Source organism: Stenella coeruleoalba (genome assembly GCF_951394435.1).
Source record: "Stenella coeruleoalba genome assembly, chromosome: 19".
Classification (NCBI taxonomy): domain Eukaryota; kingdom Metazoa; phylum Chordata; class Mammalia; order Artiodactyla; family Delphinidae; genus Stenella; species Stenella coeruleoalba.
The window spans coordinates 31,650,280-31,675,492 of NC_137165.1; the positions used below are offsets into that span (position 1 = coordinate 31,650,280).

At 38.0% G+C, this 25,213-nt stretch overlaps 1 protein-coding gene across 8 annotated transcripts in view; it reads right to left on the minus strand.

The window, feature by feature from the left end:
* Positions 1 to 25,213, minus strand: part of TRIM37 (tripartite motif containing 37) — a 155,670-nt gene that overhangs the window by 59,743 nt on the left and 70,714 nt on the right. For 7 of the 8 annotated variants that reach the window (XM_079906084.1, XM_079906080.1, XM_079906079.1 and 4 more), the window contains 3 exons: positions 24,308 to 24,393; positions 14,815 to 15,009; positions 7,015 to 7,323 (listed from right to left, as the gene is read on the minus strand). In XM_079906084.1, the coding sequence (XP_079762210.1) occupies positions 7,015 to 7,323; positions 14,815 to 15,009; positions 24,308 to 24,393 (590 nt within the window). The remainder of the gene's footprint in view (positions 1 to 7,014; positions 7,324 to 14,814; positions 15,010 to 24,307; positions 24,394 to 25,213) is intronic. The other variant, XM_079906086.1, reaches the window with a different exon arrangement.

The following is a 25,213-nucleotide window of genomic DNA, read 5'->3' on the forward strand; positions in this document are numbered from 1 at the left end:
TCCATGCAGTCAAACATCCAGGTATAACTTTAGAGTCGGCCCTCCTTATCAGTGGTTCAGCATCCAAAGACTCAGCCAGCTGCGGATTTACTGAAAAAAATCTGTGGATAGGAGGACCCACACAGTTCAAAACCATGTTGTTCAAGGGTCAATGGTATATTAAAAAACTACAAACCAAACCAAGTAGAAAGACACATTCTAGAATTTCAACAATGGTCAGTATTAGATAAATAATATAATTCTCTGTGTTCACAAAGTAACAGGGCAAAATAATATGATTGTTTTGACTGACAATAAAAAAGCATTTGACATAATTCTACACAACTTCTTGACTTAAAAAAACTCTTAGTAAGTAGTGTTGACTGAAAAAAATGCACACCCTAAAAGTTGAGAATTATGTTTTATTTGGCGGAGTTTCTGAGGACTTCAAGCCCGGGAGACAGCCTCTCAGAATAGTTCTGAGGGACTGTTCCAAAGAGGCAATGGAGGAGCCAGGATATATATGGGTTTTTTCAACAAAGACCAGGTAGGTAGTTGGCACATCAAAAGATTACAGTCTGTTACAAAATATCAAAAAACCCAAAAAATCCCACAGATATCTCAAGTTAATGAATTAGCACTTTTCTACGTATGGGAAGATGCAAGAGTCTGGGCTAATTGAAATCATTCCTTTCTTTCTCATCCTGAATTCCCTCAGGACTCTTTCCCATTCTGAATTTCCTCACGCAGCTGCAACATCCTTTGTTTACTGATATGGCACACAACATTTTTTCATTCACAGTAGGAAAAGAGGTAGTTTGGTGTAATGGTGAAAGCCACAAGCTTTAAGGTTCAAGTTCTTAGCTCTACAATTACCACTGTGAAACTCTAGGACCCTTTAATGCCCTGTGCCTCAGTTTCTTTATCTGTAAATTGGGGATAAAAATAACTTGCCTCATCGAGTTGTTGGGATTAAGTGAGTTAATACATGTGACTCAGAATAGTTAGAATGATACCTGGTACACAATAAACACTTAGTAAATGTTAACCATTATAGTAAATGTTAAACATTATTGTTGTTAGGAATAGAAGGATATATTTTTCAACTTGATAACAACTACCTTTTGAAACATATAGCAAAATTCAAACTTAATGAGATTAAGAACTAAAGGAATTCCCAAATAGAGTTGAAAACATTACAAAAATTCTATAATTGCTATTAGTTAACATTGTTCTGAGGTCCCAGCCTAGATAATGCAATATGAAAAGTAAACAGGCAGGAAAGGAGTGGATAAACGATGACTATTTCCTGATGATATGATTGTCTACATAGAAAATTCAATATAATTGACTAAAAAACTTAACAATTTAAAAAGTTCACTAAGTGGGTTGAATACATATTAAAACCAGTAGTCTTCCTGTATGTCAGTAACTAATAATTAGAAAATATTATGGGGGGGGAAAAAGAGATCCCATCACAACAGCAACCTAAATTATAATATACCTAGAAATTAATAACAAGACACATGCAGAACTTATATGAAGAAAACTAAAACTCTGAAGAAGTATATGTCCATAACAGATGACTTGAATAAATGGAAACACCACATTCCTAAATTTGAATGTTTTAGTACTGAAAAGATGTCAATTCCTCAAATTAAATGTTAATTAATGCATTAAATGTAACACAATTCCAGTCAAAATTAATTTCTGGAAGAGTAAACATGTAAGAGCCATCAAAGAAGTTTTGAAAACAAAAATAAAATGAAGGCTACAATAGCTACGACATGGAAGCAACCTAAATGTCCATCAACAGAGGAATGGATAAAGAAGATGTGGTACATATATACAGTCAAATATTACTCAGCCATAAAAGAGAACAAAATAATGTCATTTGCAGCAACGTGGATGGACCTAGAGATTCTCACGCTGAGTGAAGTAAGTCAGACAGAGAAAGACAAATATCACATGATGTCGCTTATATGTGGAATCTAAAAAAAGGCTACAAATGAACTTATCTACAAAACCGAAAGAGAGTTACAGATGCAGAAAATAAACTTATGGTTACCGGGGAGTGGGGCTGGATAAATTGGAAGACTGGGATTGAGACATACACACTACTACATATAAAATAAATAACTAACAAGTACCTACTGTATAGTACAGGGAACTCTACTCAATACTCTGTAATGGTCTCTATGGGAAAAGAATCTAAAAAAGATTGGATTGTATGTATTTGTATAACAGATTCACTTTGCTGTACAGCAGAAACTAACACAATATTGTAAATTACCCCAATAAAATTTTTTGAAAATTAAAATTAAAAAAAAAGAAGGCAAACATATCACAGTATTACAAACTATAAAACTACAATGGTTAAAAAAGTGTGGGTCTGGTACACAACACAACAAATATCTGGTTGAACAATATCAAATTGCTCTTTTTATATGTGAAAAAAAAGTTTCATGGGACTTCCCTGGTGGTTCAGTGGTTAAGAATCTGCCTTCCAATGCAGGGGACACGGGTTCGATACTCGGTCGGGGAACTAGGATCCCACATGCTGAGGGGCAACTAAGCCTGCGTGTGCAACTACAGAGCCCATGCACTCTGGAGTCCATGCACTCTGGAGCCCATGCGCCACAACTAGAGAGAAGCCCGCATGCCACAACAAAGAGCCCGTGTGCCGTAACGAAAGATCCCACACACCGCAACTAAGACCCGATGCAACCACAAATAAATAAATAAATATTAAAAAGAAAGAAAGAAAGAAAATGGTTTCTTGGGAATTCCCTGGCAGTCCAGTGGTTAGGACTCTGTGCTTCCATTGCAGGGGGCACAGGTTCGATCCCTGGTCGGGGAACTAAAATCCTGCAAGCCGAGTGGTGTGGCCAGAAACAAACAAAAAGTCTCATATTGGCAATTTCACCTGGTTCAACCTCTATGAATGAATTTAAAAACAGAACTATGTAAATACGGCAATTTGGTCTATAATATAAAGGATGAGTTCCATATTGTTGAACAGAGCAGATTCTTCAAAAAACATGTTTCGTGGGCTTCCCTGGTGGTGCAGCGGTTGAGAGTCTGCCTGCCAATGCAGGGGACACGGGTTTGTGCCCCGGTCCGGGAAGATCCCACATGCCGTGGAGCGGCTGGGCCCATGAGCCATGGCCGCTGAGCCTGCGCGTCCAGAGCCTGTGCTCCGCAACGGGAGAGGCCACAGCAGTGAGAGGCTCGCGTACCGCAAAAAAACAAAAAAACCCCACAAAAAACATGTTTCGTTTGGGTGGGTGGGTTGGGCAGGGGGGTGGATCACTGAACTTATTACCTCACACACCATCATGGAAAAAACAAATTACATATGGAATAATGACCTAAATGTAAAAAAGTTAAAAAACAAAACTAGAACTAAGGCAATAAGTGTTGTTTTTATAAACTTGGAGTTGAAAAGGCCTTCCAAATAAAAACATTAAATCCCCAAACCATGAATACTATTAATAGATCTTGAAATTTAAGAATTTAAAATTTCATGTTTAGCAGAAAACAAAAACAAGTGACAAGAGGGGAAGTATCTGCAGAAATATGTAACAAAAACTTTTTGCAAAAGTCCATCCAAAAAGCATTATTTCTTTTGGTTTTAAATTTTCATTTCCTTGACAACTAGATATGGTTGAGTATCTTTTCATACATTTACTGCCGTTTTGTATTCCTACTTATGTTAACAACCTAATCATAATCTTTACTCATTTTTCTATTATACTGTCATCTTTATTGAAGAGAATCCCATGTATTTGGCAATTATCCCCTTTCCTATTCATCTTCACTGTATTATTGCCATCAGTACCAAGCATTAATATATCCCATTTTAATAAACACACATATGGAGAGCCCAGAAATAAATCCTCATATACATGGTCAACCCAAGTATCCATCAAAAGATGAATGGGTGAACAAATGAGTATATACACACAGTGGAATGTTATGCAGCCATAAAAAGGGAGAATATCAGCATCCCACAAGATATTCCTTGTGTCTGTTCATGAAACATCTATTCTTGAACAGATATTTGCACTGAATGGTACAACATGGAGGAACCCTGAGAAGCTTATGCTAAGTGAAATAAATCAACCACAAAAGGGCAAATACTCTATGTTTTCACTTATATGAGGTACCCAGAGAAATCAAATTCATACAGACAGAAAGCAAAATGGTTGCTGCCAGGAGATGGGGGGAGGAAGAAGGGAGAGCTACCGTTTAATAGGTATAGAGACTCAGTCTTGCAAGATAAAAAACAAAGTTCTGTGGATGGATGGTGGTGTTGCTGGCACAACAACGTGCATGTACTTAATGCCATTGATAGGTACACATAAAAAGGTGAAGATGGTAAATTTTGTTTAACAAAATGTGGTAAAATTTACCATGATTTAAAAAAAAATTTTTTTAAATTAAACACAATTAGCATATGAACCAGCAATCCCACTTTAGGTATATACCCAAAAAACTGAAAGCAGAGACTCGAACAGATATTTGCACACATGTGTTCATAGCTGCATTATTCATGACAGCCAAAAAGTGGAAACAACCCAAATGTCCATCAACAGATGAATGGGTAAACATAATGTAGTGTATATATATATACACACATGCATACAAGGGAATATTACTTGGCCTGAAAAAGAAATGAATTTCTGACACTTGATACAATATGGATGAACCCTGAAGAAATTATGCTAAAGTGAAATAAGTCAGACACAAAAAGACAAATATTGTATGATTCCACTTATATGAGATATCTAGAATAGTTAAGTTTATAGAAACAGAAAGTATAATAGTAGTTACCAGAGGGTAGGGGAAAGGGGGAATGCCCAGTTACTGTTCGAAGGATATAGAATTTCAGTTTGGGATGATGAAAAAGTTCTGGAGGTGAATAGTGATGACTGTTGCACGACAGTGTGAATGTACTTAATGCCACTGAATTGTACAGTTAAAAATAGTTAAAATGGGGCTTCCCTGGTGGCGCAGTGGTTGAGAGTCCGCCTGCCGATGCAGGGGACATGGGTTCGTGCCCTGGTCTGGGAAGATCCCACATGCCGCGGAGCGGCTGGGCCCGTGAGCCATGGCTGCTGAGCCTGCGCGTCCGGAGCCTGTGCTCCGCAACGGGAGAGGCCACAACAGTGAGAGGCCCGCATAACGCAAAAAAAAAAAAAAAAAGTTAAAATGGTAAATTTTATGTTATGTATATGTACCACCAAAAACACCCAGGTAAGAAAAGTATATACGTTTAAGAAAATGAAAGAAAACAACACACAGATAACAAACTCTTTCCTGATTCCACAACCCCTCCAGGGACCACCCAATTTATTGTGACAGTTCTTGAAGGAGCTGCGCAGACATGCTCTGCTTTCTCACCTCATTCACTTCTGCTATACCCCTAAATGGAAATGGTTCTTAAAAGGGTCACCCGCCCTTCATTTTGACACCTCTCAATGATACAACCACTCCACTGTTTTGAGATGCATTTAAAAATTTTTTTGAGATTTCATTTCTTCTAGTTTTTCTCTGCCCTTAATGATTGCTCTTTTCAATTTCCTTTGCTGGCTTCCCCTTCATTACCAGGCCTTTAAATATTTAAGTGCCCAGAACCAAAATTTCTCCATTTAAATTCCCTTCATACTTGATCCCTGGCTTTAAACAACATCTGATACTGTTGACTTCCAACTGTTTATATCCAGCTTTAACCCCATATCCTTCAGACTTATGTAGCACTCAACTGCCTATGAGATATTTACTAGAGTATCTAGCAGACATCTCAAACCTAGTATGTTTAAAAAAGAACTCCCGACTTCCTGCCCCTATGGCACAACAATCCCCATATTTGATTTGTGTCTTTTTCCTTATTTGATTTGTGCCTCAATTAATGACACCACCTGTCACTAAGTTGCTTAGACCAAACACTGAAACATCATTCTTAGTTTTTTTCTTTCCCTTAAACCTTTCTTACGAGGTTTGTGGGAAAGAACTGAGCCTTCCTGGTCTAAAATATCTACTGTATGTAATAGATTAACTTCTGTCCTATGTATCTAGAGTAGTACTAGTTATATACCATCCTTGGGAGAATTAAGAAAGGCTGGAAGACCATGAGCAAGCCCACCTACCCAGTGTAGTAACTCCAGAATAAGTCACCGTATTTCACACAAGCTATTGTTACAGGCTGTTTACTGGTCTCACAACTCCCACTCTCAACCCTTTTCAGACCCTTCTTCACACAACAAAGAAAGTCATCTCTGTAAAAAGGTATATCAGATCATAAACACCCCCCTGATTTTCATTCTCTAGAGACTTTCTCCTAAAATCAGAATAAAACTCAAACTCCTTATTGAGGTCTTATAAGACCTACCTGACCTAGATCCTGCCTACCTCTCTGACTTACTTCCTGTCACTCTCGCCTCTGCTTAATTCAGCATGTTCAGCCAAAATGGTCTTCCTTCGAGCCTTCAAACATGCAGAGCAAATCCTTTATATGGGACTTTGCATTTTCCATTCTGTTTACGCTGAAGAATGCTTCCCCCAGATCTCTGCATGGCTGCCACCTTCTTAACCTTCAGATATCAGTTCAACTGTTGCCTCCTGAGAGACTTTCTGACTACCCTAACTAAAATAGCACACACCTCACTTGCTCTGCCCATCTCACTCTGTTGTTTCCTTCACGCACTTTTTACCAACTGAAATTATCTTTACTTGTCTACACATTTTAATGTCCAATTCCTATCACATGAATACATGGATGCAAGATCCACGAGGTTAAGGATTTTGTCTTGTTTGCTGACCCATATAGAATAAGCAACCAAGAAATATTAGCTCTATTACACAGCAGAAAATATAGAGTCAGTGTTGGATGGGAGAAAAGGCTGTTTGCATTTGTAGTCTTAATTCATTGTGAGGGAGATGTTTGAATATTATTATTCTGAAAATAACCTGTCCTCTAGCCTCCCAAATGACACATGGAGAAATAAAACTAATAGGATCTTTTTCACTTACAGTTTCGTATGTAACAACTGGCAACTGATGACCTTGCCAAGAGCTCCATTCCCAAATCCTGTAATCTGCTAGAGTTCTCGGTTCCACATGCAGCCAGAGCTGCCTGGTCAACAGAAAGAAGGCTTGCCGGCATGTCTCCAGAAGCAGCATTGCTGCTTTTTATTTCTGGAAGTGTATTCTTTACATCAGTTTTCATACATCGAACTTCAGCTATTTGAGTTTTGAGTCTTTTTAGCATCTTTAAATCAGAGGGAACTCGCCACATTGCCTGCTGCTTCCTTTGGTCTTTATCTTTTCGAGAACACGATGCTTCAGAGAGAAAGTGACAAGTCGTGTTAATATAGACTTTAACATTCATGAAACCATTCTATACTGTGACTATAAGCAAATTTGAGGTGTAAATAACTTAAGGTGATTTAGGTGGTATCAACATAAAAGCATGCATTAAATCCCATTAATGAAAATAAAGACAGACACAAGTATCCTACTCTATTCACACCTACAAAGTTAAAATCTGGGTCACATTATAATCACTCAAATCTGAATTATGTATTTACTTCTAAAAGTTTTAAAAGCTGCCCTACTGCCTGGGCTTTCTTCTTTATAGTTTTCCACTTTTCTCAAATTTTCTATACTGAGCTTTTATTATGTTCACAATAAAAAAAACAGAAAAAACATAAACCTAGAAGCCACTTAGTCTAATATGCTATACATATTATATAAAAAATATATGCTAACTGAATTGAAAAAATTGATTTACTGAACTATCATCCAATGTAGATATAGCTATTAAGTGCCATGGAATATCATAAAAAACTAGTTCCTTGTCACTGAGTCTTTGCAGCCACTAAACTAACAATGCTTTCACTCTTCCAAGAGAAAGTAGTTAAAGTTGTTTTTAATTTCTTTTCGCCCACCCAAATATTAAGAAGAGAGAAATGACCAAGGAAAACACACACTTTCTATGCAGGAAGAGCAAATGAGGTAGATATTTTGGAAATCAAAGAACATTATGACTGACACAAAGCAAAAAGAAACCAAGTTCCCTACCCAAAAAAATAACACACACACCCCCCAACAAACAGGGGACCAATAGGTACCCTAAGTAGACAAAAGAACAATTCGGAATGATAGCTGAACCTGCTTACACACTGTAACAATCTACTGCCATATAACAGGGCAAGGTAGCATCCTAGTGTGTGCAACAGCTATCACCCCACTTCTACCATGCGAAAAGAACCCAGATTGTGTTCAGGTATTAGGTGGGCAGCAGTGTGCTCTGGACGGTTAGGTCCATCCTTTGTTCGGCCCCAGAGGATATGAGTCTAGGACTGGTCTAAGCTCATTCTTCTTTGAGCATTTAGGGTGGGCACATGACTCAGAGTTTCATCCAAAAGCTGGGGGGAGCGGAGGCAGAGATTTTCTATCCTGATAGGGAGATTTATTATGTTGGGTGATACAGATAATAAGTAGAGGAGCTTGAATTCAAACGAAGGAGTCTGCCTCCAAAGTCAGTGATCTTAATATTAATAACTTTGCTCTCCAGCGTCAAGGAATAAGTCTCTTTTCCATCCAGTCTTTTCTTTCCTGCTAGTAACATATTCTTGTGAATAAATGATGTATGAAGCTGTGGCAGTCATCTTATTGCCATGACAGAAGAGGCAAGAGAACTGCAGGAAGACCATCCCTTGCCCTGCCTTTAAATACCTGATGAACCTGGAATCACTTACCTCCAGACTTAATATGCATAATAAAGTGCCTTTATTATTATTAGTTAAGCCACTATTAGCAGCATTTTGTTACTTGCAGTTGAAAGCAAGAATAAGAGAGAGGTTTTAGAAATCCAGGGTTTGGTTGCAGATCTACCATTTAGTTGCTGTAACTTCCTTTAAGTCCTCCAACTTCTGAGTCCACTTATTATTTATTTGTAAAATGAAGACAATAATATACATGTAACAGGACAGTTGTGAAGCTCAGAAGATTTAATGTCTGTGAAAACACTCTGTAGCACATTTCCATTCAACCCATTGTCCACCAAGATGTCAGGGCAGTTTGTTTTCTAAAACCCAAATCAGATATTACTTTCCCGCTTAGATTCACTGAGGAAAGCACCAGCATGGCACACAAGGCCCTACATTATCTGATTCCACCTTCACTCTCAGTGGCTTTATCTTCTGCCTCTATCCCAAACATATCCAACCTTTTGGAACTGTTTGCATCTCTAACATACCAGCCATGTTCTATCTCGCTTTCATCCTTTTCACACGTCCTCTTTCCTTTGCTGTACTAACCCAAACTCATCAGGTGTAATCTGAAATGTCTCCTTCTTCAGGCACCTAAACCACCAGCTGCTCCCCTTCTTTCAAATCAATTCTCACCTAATTTTGTAGAGCACAGGGAGTCCACTTCTACTGCAGTACTTATCACATTACAGTAAGGAAGACAAACATGCAGAATGTGAACAACTTAAGGGCTGAGATTACATCTTAGTGATCTTTATATTCCAGGCCAAGCAGCCTATGGCACAAAATACTCAAAATGTTTTGCTAAATAAAATCTTTGTGGCTCCCACCTCCCACCCCACATCCACCTGGACTTAAATATGAAAACCTGTATTAAACCACATGGTTCGGTTTATTATTACTAGAAACTGACAAGAATTTTTAAAAGTAGGAAGCCCAAATGGGAAAATACAAAACAGACTTAAACAAACCTCCATCATCTGAAAAATCAGTTAATAAACAATTACTGAGTTTGTTTCAAATGCTAAGCACTGTGCTGTGCAGAGGATATAACAGTGAACAAGACGAACACCCGGTCTTTGCCCTCACAAAGCTCTCAATCCACTTCAGTACTGTGTGGTTAAGTGCTAAGACAGGAGAGTGTAAGGTGCTATGGAATTTCACCAAAGGAACCTGACAACTTAAGGATACTTACTGCACTGAAGATGAGAAGCCTTCCTGAATTTGCCAAGTTATAAGGTTAATAGAACTGAGAGTGTCAGCTATAACACTTCTTTCATATCACTCAGTTGTACCTTTCAAGAATGACAATTCTCTACAGCTTCTCCTCCAGACTTCAGTATCTGTCAATGCTGTCACCCTTCTCCTGGTCACCTAAGTCACTTCAGAGTCCTCTTTACCATGTTACAATTAGTTGCCAAGCCCCATAAACTCTACCTTTACAAGCATAACTGTTTGCTATAAGTAAAATCTTAATTATACATTGCCTAGGTTAATCTGTTCCCTAGAGGTTAAGTACAACTTTTATAATGTCAAAAGATTCTGAAGACCTTATCCCAGCTCCACATATTTTTAAGCATATAATAATTGAGAAAATACACAGAAATGTAGGAATTTGTCCTCTCATACTAGGAACCACAAATAAACTTCTACAACTATACCCTGATTAGATTTTCAGGTCTGATAGCTTTCTCAGCCCTGCAAGCTTTCTAAAATACAGTTTGAATCAAACTACTCCTAAACTAAAACAATGGCTCCCCACTGTCCACTATGAATAAATTCCTCAGGCAAGCATGAAAGGCCTTCCACAGAACAGATCCAACTTGACTTTCCACTTCTATTTACCATTACATGTACCTCAAAATCTAGTTCAGCTACATTATCTGTTGTTCAAACCCTGATACCCCTTACGATGTTCTTTCTATGGCACAGTGGTTAAGAACAAAAACCTGCAGTGAGTCTGATACATGATAGGTGTTCACTCAATATGTGTTGAAAGAAACAAAAGGATAATAAAGGAAAACTAAGAACAACTCTATGCCAACAAATTTGAGAATCTAGATGTAATGGACCAATTCCTTGAAAGGCAATCTGCCAAAACTCACACAAGAAGAAATATACAATATGAATAGGCCTGCATCTATTAAAGAAATTTAATCAGTAACTGATACCTTTCCAAAACAGAAAGCATCTGGCCCAGATGGGTCCACTGGTGAATTCTACCAAACATTTAAAGAAGAAATTATATAAATTCTCTACAATCTCTGCAAGAAGCAGAGGGAACACTTCCTTACTCAATCTATGAGGTCAGCATTACTCTAATACCAAAACCAGACAAAGACATTACAAGAAAACTACAGATCAGTATCTCTGATGAACATGAAACCCTCAACAAAATATTAGCAAACTGAATTCAACAACATATTTAAAAACTCATACACCACAACCAAGTGGGATTTATCCCAGGTATGCAAGGCTGGTTCAACATTCGAAAATCAATTAATGTAATCCATCACATCATATCAACAGATGCAAAAAAAAGCATTTGACAAAATCCAACAACCATTCATGATAATAAGACCTCAGAATAAAGGGGAACTTCCTTAACTTGATAAAGAATATCTATGGTAAACCTATAGGGCTTCCCTGGTGGTACAGTGGTTAAGAATCCACCTGCCAATGCAGGGGACACGGGTTCGATCTCTGGTCTGGGAAGATCCCACATGCTGCGGAGCAACTAAGCCCGTGTGCCACAACTGCTGAGCCTGCACTCTAGAGCCCATGAGCCACAACTGCTGAGCCCTTGTGCCACAACTACTGAGCCCTTGTGCCACAACTACTGAAGCCTGCGCACTTAGAGCCCATGCTCCGCCACAAGAGAAGCCACCGCACCGCAATGAAGAGTAGCGCCTGCTCACCACAATTAGAGAAAGGCTGCATGCAGCAATGAAGACCCAACGCAGCCAAAAATTTAAAATAATAAAATAAATTTATATATATAAAAAAAGAAAACCTACAGCTAGTATCATACTTTATGGTGAGAAACTTGAAGCTTTCCCATCAAGATCAGGAACACCTTTTCACCACTCCTTTTTAATCTCTACCGGAAGTTCTAGCTAATGCAGTATGACAAAAAAAGGAAATGAAAGTATACAGACTGAGAAGGAAAGAATATGCAAAGAATCAAAAATGAACATCGAAATCCAAGCAATCTTTTTAATAAAAAGAAAGCTGGATCTTTTTCTAACATTATCCTTTAAATATCCTCTCATAGAAAGGTTATCTTCATTTGGCTTCCATGACTCTGTTCTCTCTCCTTTCCAAAGCCTCTTCATCTGACTCATCTTCCACACACTCAATAAAAATAGATGTTCACCATGATTATGTCCCTAGCCCCTTTCTTTGAAAAACTTCTTGAAACTCACCCCTTTGCAATCTTACTCCCTTAGTTTTAATTAGCCAGTATCACTTCTAGGCAAATAACTGCCTGTATTCCAGTTCTTAATTTTTAGCTGTCTACTGGGCATCTCTACCGTGATATCCCACTGGTATGTCAAACTCAAGATGTTTAAATCCAAGCCTTGCTCTTTCTCTCTACTATTTCCCCCATCTTCCTTGTCATCAGCATGTTAATCACCTGGATTTGAAACTCAAGTCATCTCATTTATATTATTAATTTTAACAGAAAGCTAAACTTTCAGAGAACCAAGATCTTACTCTGTTTATGTAGTCTGCATTCTTTTTTTTCCGATGACATTGAATATTTTTCAAAAACATGATTTTACCTGTCTATAAAATATGCTATTCCATGGCAAAACTGTAATTTTTCAACCATAACTGAATTGTTGGATATTTTCAACAACTCTGATTATTTTCTCTTTGGAATATATTCCTAGAAGTGAAGTTACAGGATTAAAGGATAGAGGTATTTTACACCTACTGCAAAATTTTCCTTCAAAATTGTTAAACCAATGTATACATCTACCTACAGAAACAGAACTTGTCTGTTTCACTAGGTCTTTGCAAACAACGCTGGTTATAATTTTTTTTAATTAATTAACCTATTAATTTATTTTTGGCTGTGTTGGGTCTTCGTTTCTGTGCGAGGGCTTTCTCTAGCTGCGGCAAGCGGGGGCCACTCTTCATCGCGGTGCGCGGGCCTCTCACTATTGCGGCCTCTCTTGTGGCGGAGCACAGGCTCCAGATGCGCAGGCTCAGTAGTTGTGGCTCATGGGCCTAGTTGCTCCGCGACATGTGGGATCTTCCCAGACCAGGGCTTGAACCCGTGTCCCCTGCATTGGCAGGCAGATTCTCAACCACTGCGCCACCAGGGAAGCCCTAACACTGGTTATAATTTAAGCAAAACCTTTGCCAGTGTGATAAGTTGGTTTTTTTTTAAGGGTATTTCTTTGTTGATCACAAGAACTATGTGTAATTTTTATTTTCTTCTTTACAATTTTCTATATTTTAAAAGTTTTCTAGGGCTTCCCTGGTGGCGCAGTGGTTGAGAGTCCGCCTGCCAATGCAGGGGACACGGGTTCGTGCCCCGGTCCGGGAAGATCCCACATGCCACGTAGCAGCTAGGTCCATGAGCCATGGCCGCTGACCCTGTGCGTCTGGAGCCTGTGCTCCGCAACGGGAGAGGCCACAACAGTGAGAGGCCTGTGTACCACAAAAAAAAAAAAAAAAGTTTTCTAAAACAAAAATGTCTCAGAAAAAAAATGTAAAATTATTTACAATGTGGTAAGTACTACAAGAGTACAGGCATAATACAAAATGTACTTCAACCATAGATAAAACGCAACTGTTTCATAACCTGATTGGAGACACTCAGATTGAGGACCCAGGCTTCCAGGAAGTATACCTTAGGAAAAAAGAGGCCTAAATAATCCAAGCTCTGATCTATCCCCCACTAGAGCAGCTCTATTTCTCTGTTTTCTACACTGAGACTCTGCCTTAAATTCTACTTGAAAAATGAGTTCTGCTGCTTTAAAGAAGCATCAAAATCACTGTTGTAAATCATTGATTTAATCTGTATAGTAACTGTTGTTTAGGAAGGTAGAAAAATGTTCAGTAGGGACTTCCCTGGTGGTGCAGTGGTTAAGAATGTGCCTGCCAATGCAGGGGACACAGGTTCGATCCCTGGTCTGGGAAGCATCCACATTCTGTGGAGCAACTAAGCCCGTGCACCACAACTACTGCGCCTGCGCTCTAGAGCCCGCGAGACATAACTACTGAGCCCACATGCCACAACTACTGAAGTCTGTGCTCCTAGAGCCTGTGCTCCACAACAAAGCAAAGCCACTGCAATGAGAAGCCGTGCACTGCAACGCAGAATAGGCCCTGCTCGCTGCAACTAGAGAAAGCCTGCACACAGCAGCAAAGACCCAACGCAACCAAAAAATAAATATTCCTTAAAAAAAAAGAAAAAAGAAAGAAAAATGTGCAGTATATTTTAGGAAGCTTTCCAACAAAAATGGTTTTTAAAATGTGTCATTTTAAAGTAAATGCCTATGTCTAAAAGTTTCAAAAAGTCCAGGTTTGACTATACATTTAAATTGTGTATGTGTATACAGTGTATTACAGTAACACAAATGTCACTCCTCTTTAACAAATAATTTTTCAAAAAAAAATACTAATTGGTATACATTTTTAGGCTATTAAACATCAAAACATAAGTAAACCTTCTTTTTCTATTTCTAACTTAGACACAGTTCCACTAAGAAGTTAGGGTATTCATGAAGCCTGCAAAACTTGAAGTCCATTCACAAAGAGGACAACTGTATTTCATATGGATCAAACGGTCAATCAGTCACAATCTAAAAGGCAAATCATATAAAAACCTTCTTACAGGCATTTTGACATTATTTTTGCACAAAACACCTTTGAACAATAACAACAAAAAATTGATTTGATTGATATATTTTTATAACATACAATGAAAAATCAATTTGCTACAGAAACATACCATGTTCCAACACTTAAGATACTTGGGTTCAAATTTAAGAGTTCTTCTGGAGAAGCACAGAAAAATGGGAAATTATTGTTAATATTTTACCTGTGGGCTGCAAAAGTGAAGCAGGCGGGCGAGGCTGTAAGCCCCACAGATTTTCCATACTGCTCCGGTCCTTAAGGTCCAACAAATGTATTAATATTAAAGGATCAATGTCTAATAAACTACTGGTAGCAGCAGAGGATAAATGTGCTCTTCTTGACATTCTGCTACTGGCACCCATATAGCCATGGTTACTACCTGCAAAAGAAAGAGATGTAGAAAATGAAAGCTATATAACTGGACAAATTGAATAAGAAAGAAAGAAAGAAAAAGTAAACTGGTTGATGTTGTTTGAATACTTGTCTATGGACCTCTTAGGAGTTGGTGTTCATGATAAGAAGCACAGAGAAGAAACCATATTGCCCAGAGAGGTGTACAAAGAACAGTGGCTGATGACTGGCCTCATTACTACTCAAAATTCAGGCATAATCCTCAACCCCATCCTGAACCCTAGAAATAAAAAGGTGACAATGTGTACAGTATATATGGTTAGGGGTATGAAGGTAAGGAAAAGGAGAATATATCACATAACCCAGTGGTCTTGGATCAAAGTCAAGCTCCCTGGTGTAACAGATCCCAAGGAACTAGACACCAAAATAGCAGAAGTCTTCTCCAGGTCTCTGGACAGCAAAATGCTCAGGTCATGACGGTTTGGCAGACATTTTTTCTAGTTTGATTAAATACTGAAGTACAGTTTGAAGATTTCAGACTTACCTTGCTAATGACTGATGCATAATATAGACATCTGAAAATAATGTCATCTCTATATTACCTGTACTGATAATAAGCTCCTTAAGCCAAGGAAACCATCTGACTTCTCTCTAGCACCTAGTACAACGCCTAACAAGTGTTAGATATGGAAATGTTGGTTAAAACTGACCTCCTTGGGCTTCCCTGGTGGCGAAGTGGTTGAGAGTCCGCCTGCCGATGCAGGGGACACAGGTTCGTGCCCCAGTCTGGGAAGATGCCGCGGAGCGGCTGGGCCCGTGAGCCATGGCCGCTGAGCCTGTGCGTCCGGAGCCTGTGCTCCGCAACGGGAGAGGCCACAGCAGTGAGAGGCCCGCGTACCGCAAAAAAAAAAAAAAAAAAAATTGACCTCCTTAAATAAAGCTATTTAAATATATTCTAAAGAAACACAACATTAAATAATGTTACATGCAGCAAAGTCTTAAAGTAGATAATATAAAAAATAGCATGAAATAATCAGGTTCTGACTATTCATCAGTGCTTCCAAAGAGATCTGGGGGAAAAACTTAGGAGAAAAGTTTAGTTATTCAGAAGCTTCAGGCCAGTTATTTACTTATATGTTTTTCATCTATGTTCACATTCTTATGTCCTTACCTTCTCCTACTTCTTCATCCTCTTCCTTTTTTAAAAAAAAATTTTATTTATTTTATTTATTTATTTTTGGCTGCATTGGGTCCTCGTTGCCGTGCGCGGCCTTTCTCTAGTTGTGACGAGCAGGGTCTTCTCTTCGTGGCAGTGCGCGGACTTCTCATTGCAGTGCCTTCTCCTGTGGCAAAGCACGGGCTCTGGGCACGCGGCCTTCAGTAGTTGTGGTTCGCGGGCTCTAGAGCGCAGGCTCAGTAGCTCCACGGCATGTGGGATCTTCCTGGACCAGGGCTCGAACCCGTGTCCCCTGCACTGGCAGGCGGATTCTTAACCACTGTGCCACCAGGGAAGTCCCCATCCTCTTCCTCTTCTAAGGATTATCCCATTGCCAATTTTTCTTTCAGCCTCTGTACCCACTGCAACTCCTATTTTAAAAGGCAGAAAACTATCCCCCCTCCACCTCGAAACTGTTTCTTAGCCCTTTTCCTTTACTAGGGAGTTCCCGAATCAGGCTGCATATCAGTCAGTTGGAGGAATTTTTTAAATTCTTGGCCCTACTCTAGATGTACTGAACGAGAATATTAGAATGGGATCCAGGACCTTTTTCCAAAAAGCTACTCAGGTGGTTCTGATTGTTTAGTAAATAAACTCAGTAGCCCAGAGTATGGTATCTACCGCCCGGATATCTAGTTCTTCTTTAAAAAAAAAAGTTGCTCATTCTCCCATGTTAAATGGACCCCCAGTACAGAAAGGAGCATTAACAGTCTTCTGTTTCTAACCCCTCTTCCAGGTCACTACTCTCACCAATGAACAAAAACTCCTTTCCTTTGTGGTTCATGCCCTTCAGCTACTCCCTCCCTCCCATGTTCCCACCCTTTCTACTCACTATCACATTCATCCACGGGCATCAAAGACTTTAGCATCTATTTCAGTTTCCCTCTCTCAGAGCTAACACTGCCATCATTCTGTGTGTGTGTGTGTGTGTGTGTGTGTGTGTGTGTGTGTGTGTGTGTCTGTCTGTCTGTCTGTCTGTCTGTCTGTCTGTCTCATACATAAGTATACAGCCTAGTGTATGGTCACAAATTAATGGCACCCCAAAATTCCTCCATGCCTCCTAAAATTGCTCACTAACCTTCCTCCTCAAAGGTAACTTCCATCCAGAGTTAAACACCATAGATTAGTTTTGCCTGTTTTTGAACTTTACATAAATGTTATGATAGAGTTGTACTCATATCCTGCTTCTTTGCTCAACATGATATTCATGAGATTCATCTATATTGTTATATACAGCAGTTTATTCATTTTCATTATTTCTGTGCAGGGCTCCAAAATGTGAATATATCCAGTTTCTTTCCTTATTACTATTAGGAAAGAATTTGGGTTGCTTTTAGCTTTTGGCTACTAGGAATAAAGCTACTGAACTTACAAGCAGATATCTACTCTTGAACTTCACTCGGGAAAAAAAAAAACCAAAAACACCTCATAAAAAAGAAAACGGATCCTCTCCTCCTAAGCCAAGCAGATTAACCCTGCTAAAATATTACATCGATCTACCTAAGCTCTGTGCCTGGATGCATCAGAATGACATTCAAGGTTCTACACAGTCTAGACCCAAACTACCTTTCTAGTCTTCTCCAGTTTTTCACATCCTTTACTTTGTTATAAATTACATTTATATTTTTTAAATTAAAAACACAAGAAAACAAAACCACCTGAAAAAGAACAATGCTGCTCTAAATTATCTTGTAAAATTCGACTGGCAAACACCACCTCCCACTCTGTTGGAACTGGGAAAGCCATAGGATGTGTTTGTTCAGCTTCAGCCCGTATTGCCCAACAGTTTTCCAAAGGAGTGGTATCAATTTTCATTCCTACCAGCAGGCTATGAGAGTTTCCACCTCCCCAAATGCTTTCAATATTTAATATTGCCAGTTTAAAATGTATTAGCCATTACAGTGGGTATACAATGGTATCATAATGTGGTTTTTATCTGGCATTTCCTGAAAAAGAGAATGAACAGAATCTCAGAGACCTGTGGAACCCCACCAAGTGTACCCACCAATGGGAATTAGAGAGGAGGAGAAAAATTATTTGAAGAAAAATGGATAAACATTTCCCACATATAATGAAATCTATTAATCTAAACATCCAAAAAACTCAACTCAACAAACTTCATGTAGGATAAACTCAAGAGATCCACACTGGGACACATCACAATTTGCGTTTCTCTGACAAAAGAGGCTGAGCACCTTTAAAAATGTGTACTGGTCACCTAGACAGCCTCCTTCGTGAAGTGTCTATTCTTGTCTTTTGTCTTTTTTACTAAAAGGTTGTCTTATCTTTTTCTTATTGATTTGTAAAAGTTCTTTATATATTATGGATACAACTTTTGAATAATATTTTTAATTAATTCATTTATTCTAATGAATAAAAATTCTGATACTTATTTTTAAAAAGCAATATACATTAATAGACCAGACTGCACACCTGTGGTCTTCTAAGCAGCCAGTTATACGGGTCTGGAGATCAATACATGGGGGTCCCATAGGCCTCTCAAGACCAACATGGATCAAACGGAATATACTATCTTCTGCTCCTGGACTCATTCGCTTATGTAATGGTACGGGCTAACCTAGAAATGTTAAGGATCATCCCCACATCTCCACCAACTCCAACCAATCCAGCAAGACACTCGCAAGTTGTGTAGATACTATTTAACATCTCTCAAAAGGTTTCTTCTTCTTTACCTTGTCTGCTACTACCTTATTTTAGGCCCTAAAAATTTCTCTCCTGGAATATTGAGGTAGTTTTTTTTTTCTTTCTTTCTTTTTTCTGGTCCTGCCACACAGCTTATAGGATCTTAATTCCCCAACCAGGGACTGAACCCGTGCCCTCAGCAGTGAAAGCATGGAGTCCTAACCACTGGACTCTCAGGGAATTCCCGCGGTAGTTTTCTAACTAATCTTAGCTCATCCATTTTCCATTATAAAGACAAATCTGATCACATTCGCTTTCAAAGACCTTTAGTAGGGACTTCCCTGATGTTGCAGTGGTTAAGAATCCACCCGCTAATGCAGGGGACACAGGTTCGAGCCCTGGTCCGGGAAGATCTCACATGCCGCGGAGCAACTAAGCCCGTGTGCCACAACTACTGAGCCTGCGTACCACAACTACTGAAGCCCATGCGCCTAGAGTCCGTGCTCCACAACAAGAGAAGCCACCGCAATGAGAAGCCCACACACCGCAACGAAGAGTAGCCCCTGCTCTCCGCAACTAGAGAAAAGCCCGCACGCAGCAACAAAGACCCAATGCACGTTTATTTACTTATTTAAAAAAAAAAAAAAAAAAAGACCTTTAAAGCCCAAACTCCATAGTCTGGCAAATAAGACTTTCCATTACCTAATCTTGTTCCTGCTTACCAATCTCACACTGGCCTGCCGCCATATAAACTAAACTCTCAAATATCTGAAGTTCCCAAAAAGGACAATGCTGCGACTTCTGCCTAGAATGCCTTTGCTCTTTAATCTCATTATTTCCCTGTTCGCCTAATGAACTGAGCTCATCTTTAAAGAGGAAGATCAAGTATCACTCTCTCTCTCTGAAACCTTTTTTCACCCATTTCCAATTAGCTGTTCTTTCCATTTTTGGTGTCACCCTGTATCTATATTTATAACCACAAAGTTTTGCAATGACTAGTGCTGCAAAAGGGATGCTCATTCATTTTATAAACCCAATGAACAACACAATGGCTGATACCTAGTGGGTGTTCATTAAACATTTGTGGAACAAGTAACCTTAAAAATCTTTAACCTGAAATATATAACAGATGTTTTGAGTAATATAACTTTATACAATGTCAATTTGTTTTACAAAAGTATTATACTGTCAAAACTTTTTAGTTCTCAAATTAGAAGTATTATTGCAGTGTTTCATAAGTTACACATGGCAGGCAATTATATCAACAGAATAGATTTTTCATACTCAGCTGTTTCAACTAGCTAATGTTCTACATTAGAAAAATATTTAAAACCCTTTTCAACACATATTATTAAGCCTAAATTCTCTTGCAACTAAACGAAAATAACTGAATAAACTAAAAGCAATTCTTATGGGAATGAGGCCACCTGAGTCACTAAATATTTGTTTTAAGCTATATCATTATTTAATACTGTCTAAAAAATTAAATTTAGTAAATACTATTTTACTATATACCTAGGCTTCTGTATAAGAAAGATCTGTTTAATGGACAGCTTAACATCTTGATTGTAGTAGATCAAATACTTATAAGGCAAGTACGAAGGATAAAAGCTTATTATGTCCACAATAAGCAGTTAAGAGGTACACAAAACAAAAGAGGTAAAATATAACATAAAAACATTAAACATGGAGTGGGGGTGGGGAGGGGAATAAAAATTCAGGGTTGTTATAATGTGTTCAAACTTAAGAGATCAGCAATTTAAAATAATCATGTGTCTGTCTGTATGTGTGTGTGTGTTACCTCATGGTAACCACAAACTAGAAAGCCATAGATACACACACAAAAAAGAGAAAGAAATCCAAACTAACACTAAAGATAGTCATCAATCATAAGGGAAGAGAGCAAAAGAGGAATGGAACAAAAACGAAATACAGAAACGGAAAACTATTAACAAAAAGGCAATAAGTACATACCTATCAATAGTTACTTTAAACATAAATGGACTAAACCTACCAATCAAAAGACACAGAGTAGCCCAGGGGATACAAAAACAAGACCCATATATATGTGGCTACAAGACTCACTTCAGATCTAAAAACACCCACAGACTGAAAGTGACAGGATAGAAAAAGGTATTCCATGGAAACGGAAACAAAAAGAAACGTGGGGTAGCAATATTTACATCAGACAAAACAGACTTAAAACAAAGTCCATAACAAAGACAAAGAAGGTCAGTATGTAATGATAAGAGGATCAATCCAACAAGAAGATATAACAATTGTAAATAAATATGTACCCAACGTAGGAGCACCTAAGTATATAAAGCAAATGTTAATAGACATAAAGGGAGAAATAGATGGTAATACAATAATAGTAGGAGACTTTAACACCCCATTTACATCAATGGATAGATCATACAGACAGAAAATCAATAAGGAAACACTGGCATTAAATGACGCATTAGACTACTGGTCTTAAATGACACATTAGTCCATCTATTAGATTGACTTAATAGAGATATATAGATATAGATCTCTATATACAGAATATCCTGCCCAAAAGCAGCAGAGTTCACATTCTTTTCAAGTGCACAGGGAACATTATTCTCCAGGACAGATCACATGCTAGGCCACAAAACAAGTCTCAGGAAATTTAAGAATGAAATCATAACAAGCATCTTTTCTGACCACAACACTAAGAGACTAGAAATCAACTACAAGAAAAAAACTGCAAACAACACAAACATGTGGAGGCTAAACAATATGCTACTAATCAACTGAAGAAATCTACGAGGAAATAAAAAAATACCTGAGACAAATGAAAACAGAAACACGATGGTCCAAAAAATCTATGGAACACAGCAAAAGCAATACTAAGGGAAAAGTTTACAGCAATACAAGCCTACCTCAGGAAGTAAGAAAAGTCTCAAATAAACAACATAACATTACAACTAAAGGAACTAGAAAAAAAAAAAGAAAAAACAAAACCCAAAGTTAGTAGAAGGAAAGAAATAGTTACAACTGACACAACAGAAATACAAAGAGACATATCAGATCATAAGAGATTACTACAGACAATTATATGCCAATAAAATGGACAAACTAGAAGAAATGGATTATTACTAGAAATGTGCAGTCTCCCAAGACTGAATCAGGAAGAAATAGAAAATTAGGAACAGACTGATTACCAGTAATAAAATTTCAACTGAATCAGTAATAAAAAAAACTTAATTCCCAACAAACAAAAGACCAGTACCATATGGCTTCACAGGTGAATTCTACCAAACATTTAAAGAGTTAACACCTATTCTTTTCAAACTATTCCAAAAAATTGAAGAGGAAGTAATGTTTCCAAACTCATTATATGAGGCCAGCACCACTCTGATACCAAAACCAAAGACACCACCAGAAAAGAAAATTACAGACCAATATCAATGATGAACGTAGTAACAAAAACGCTCAACAAAACTTTAGCAAACAAAATTCAACAAAACATTAAAAAGATCAGACACTGTGATCAAGTGGGATTTATCCCAGGGATGCAAGGATGGCTCAATCAATGTGATACAACACATTAACAAATTACAGAATAAAAATTGCTCATCTTAATAAATGCAAGAAAAGCTTCTGACAAAATTCAACATCCATTTATGATAGAAACTATAAACAAAGTGGGTACAAAAGGAACATATCCCAACATAATAACAGCCATATACAACAAGCTCACAGCTCACATCATACTCATCAGTGAAAAGATGAAAGCATTTCCTCTGTGATCAGGAACAAGACAAGGACGTCCACTCTCACCACTTTTATTCAACATAATACTGGAAGTCCTAGCCACAGCAATTAGACAGGAAGAAAAATTTTTGTAAAAATCCAAATTGGAAAGGAAGAAGTAAAACTGTCACTGTTTGCAGATGACATGATACTATACATAGAAAACCCTAAAGATACCACCAAAAAACTACTAGAACTCTTCAACAAATTCAGTAAAGTTTCAGGATACAAAATTAATACAAAACAAAAATCTGTTGCATATCTATACTCTAGTAACAAACTATCAGAAGGAGAAATTAGAAAATAATCTCATTTACAACTTCATTAAGAAGAAAAAAAACCCCAGGAATAAATCTAACCAAGGAGATAAAAGAGTTGCACTCTGAAAACTGTTAAGACATTGATGAAAGAAACTGAAGACAACACAAATGGAAAGATACACTGTGCTCATAGATAGGAAGAATTAATATCGTTAAAATGACCATACTACCCAAGGCAATCTACAGAGTCAAACACCAACAGCATTTTTCACAGAACTAGAACAAAGAATCCTAATATTTGTATGGAAACACAAAAGACTCTGAAGAGCCAAAGCAATCTAGAGAAAGAATGTAGCTGGAGGTATCATACTCCCTGATTTCAAACTACACTACAAAGCTACAGTCATCCAAACAGTATGGGGGACTTCCCTGCTGGTCCAGTGGTTAAGAATCCACCTTCCAATGCAGGGGACACGGGTTCAATCCCTGGCTGGGGGAACTAAGATCCCACATGCCGTGGGGCAACAAAGCCCACGTGCTCTGGAGCCTGCATGCCACAACTAGAGAGAAACCCACACACCACAACTACTGAGCCTGTGCACTGCAACAAAAGATCCGGTGTGCCGCAACTAAGACCCGACGCAGCACCAGTAAAGTAGAAGTAGTACAAACTAGCTGATAATTGTTCTAGCCAAGTTTCCCATGCTTAATTAAATAGGTCCAAGAACACAAAAGAAACACCTACTATTTAAGTAAGGTTATCCTAGGAGGAGCAGTGTACTTTGGCAAAAAACTGGGTCCATGAAGAGGATATGAGGTTCTAGTCTGGCTATACCAACAACTACCTATGTGATCTAAGCAACTAAATCTCTGAGTTATTTCCACATATAAAATGAGTTCTCAAAAGGTCCTTTATAAGTCAAAGATTCAACAATTCTATTCAGATTATTCTTATAATTGAGATAGGTATACAAGTAAGACTTATGTATCGTAAAAGACAGTTAAGTATATAAAAGTAGATAAGATGATGAGCTTTGGATTCAAATAAACTGAAAACTCTAATTCCTCTCTTTCATTTACTTAATTGTGAAAAGACAGCAAGTTGCTTAATTCCTTTACACATCAGTTTCTATAGCTATAAAAAGAAGGTAATATTAAAACCTATCTCCAAGAATTTTATAGGCAAATGAGATAAGGTACACATAAAGTGCTTCTGCACAGTGCCTGGTACATAAGAACACATTAAATTTTAGCTATTATTACTGTTTTAAATACTATTAGTAATTCACTCTAAAATCCATACATAAAATATAGTCCTTCTAACACCATGAACCATGTAGAGCAATGGCTGCCACATATCAAAATATGATACATTCAGAGAAGAGCAGAGAGAAGGCAGAAGAGCTTGTGGGGCCTGGCCTCAGTACCTGAAGGTCCTGCTGCAGCTGCATCTTCCATGAGTTCTCCCTCTTCCAATTCCATGTTGTTGTATTCCACATCATTTTCTCCAGACCTAAGAATATATAAAATTCATCATTCCACATAGTAAGTACAATTAATATTACTTGTCACACCTCAGTGAACTTCATAACAATTGTGTATAGCTTTCTCCTGTGAAGTAATAGAATATTTCTAAATACAAAATTGAGGGAAAAGCCTTTTGTCATTATCACATGTATGGGCAGTATTATTAATGTTCAATCTACCTTTTTAAAATACCAAGATAGGTTGGCAACATTTAATTTTTAAAATAGAAAATCTGAAAACCATTGTAAGCAGAAGAGATTATAGCTTCAAAGGATTTGTAACTTAATGGTAGTAAATTAGGCTTAACACAGTACACTTTAAGGTTAAGAAAGATGTTTAAATTACTGTATGTGACTAAACACTATTTTCTTAAAATACTATTTCAGAAAAGAGGGTGTTGTCTATCAAAACACAATCACCTTATTTTAAATGACAAAGTACTATATGGAACAGCACTAATCAGTGCTAGTTTTGAGTATTTAAAGTAGTCTTAAAATCAGTTCCCGGACTGACAGCACGAGGAGCTCTACCGATCTGCTTTCCAGTGACACTGGTGAAAATTATTTTTTAAAGTAACCATTTAGACTCTGGAAATGGTTCTAAGAGCATATAGCAAATGAAAACATCTCCTCAAAAAAATGTACTAAAATTTGGTAACAACAGTGAGCCTGTGGTACTTGAACCAAGACCACTCCCCACCCCCATTCAGTGATACAGAAATTCCACTTCAGACTGGTGCAGCCAAGAACATAGGGCTCCCATTTCCCACAGCTCCCCAATAGAAGGGCTATATTCCCAGGAGGAGT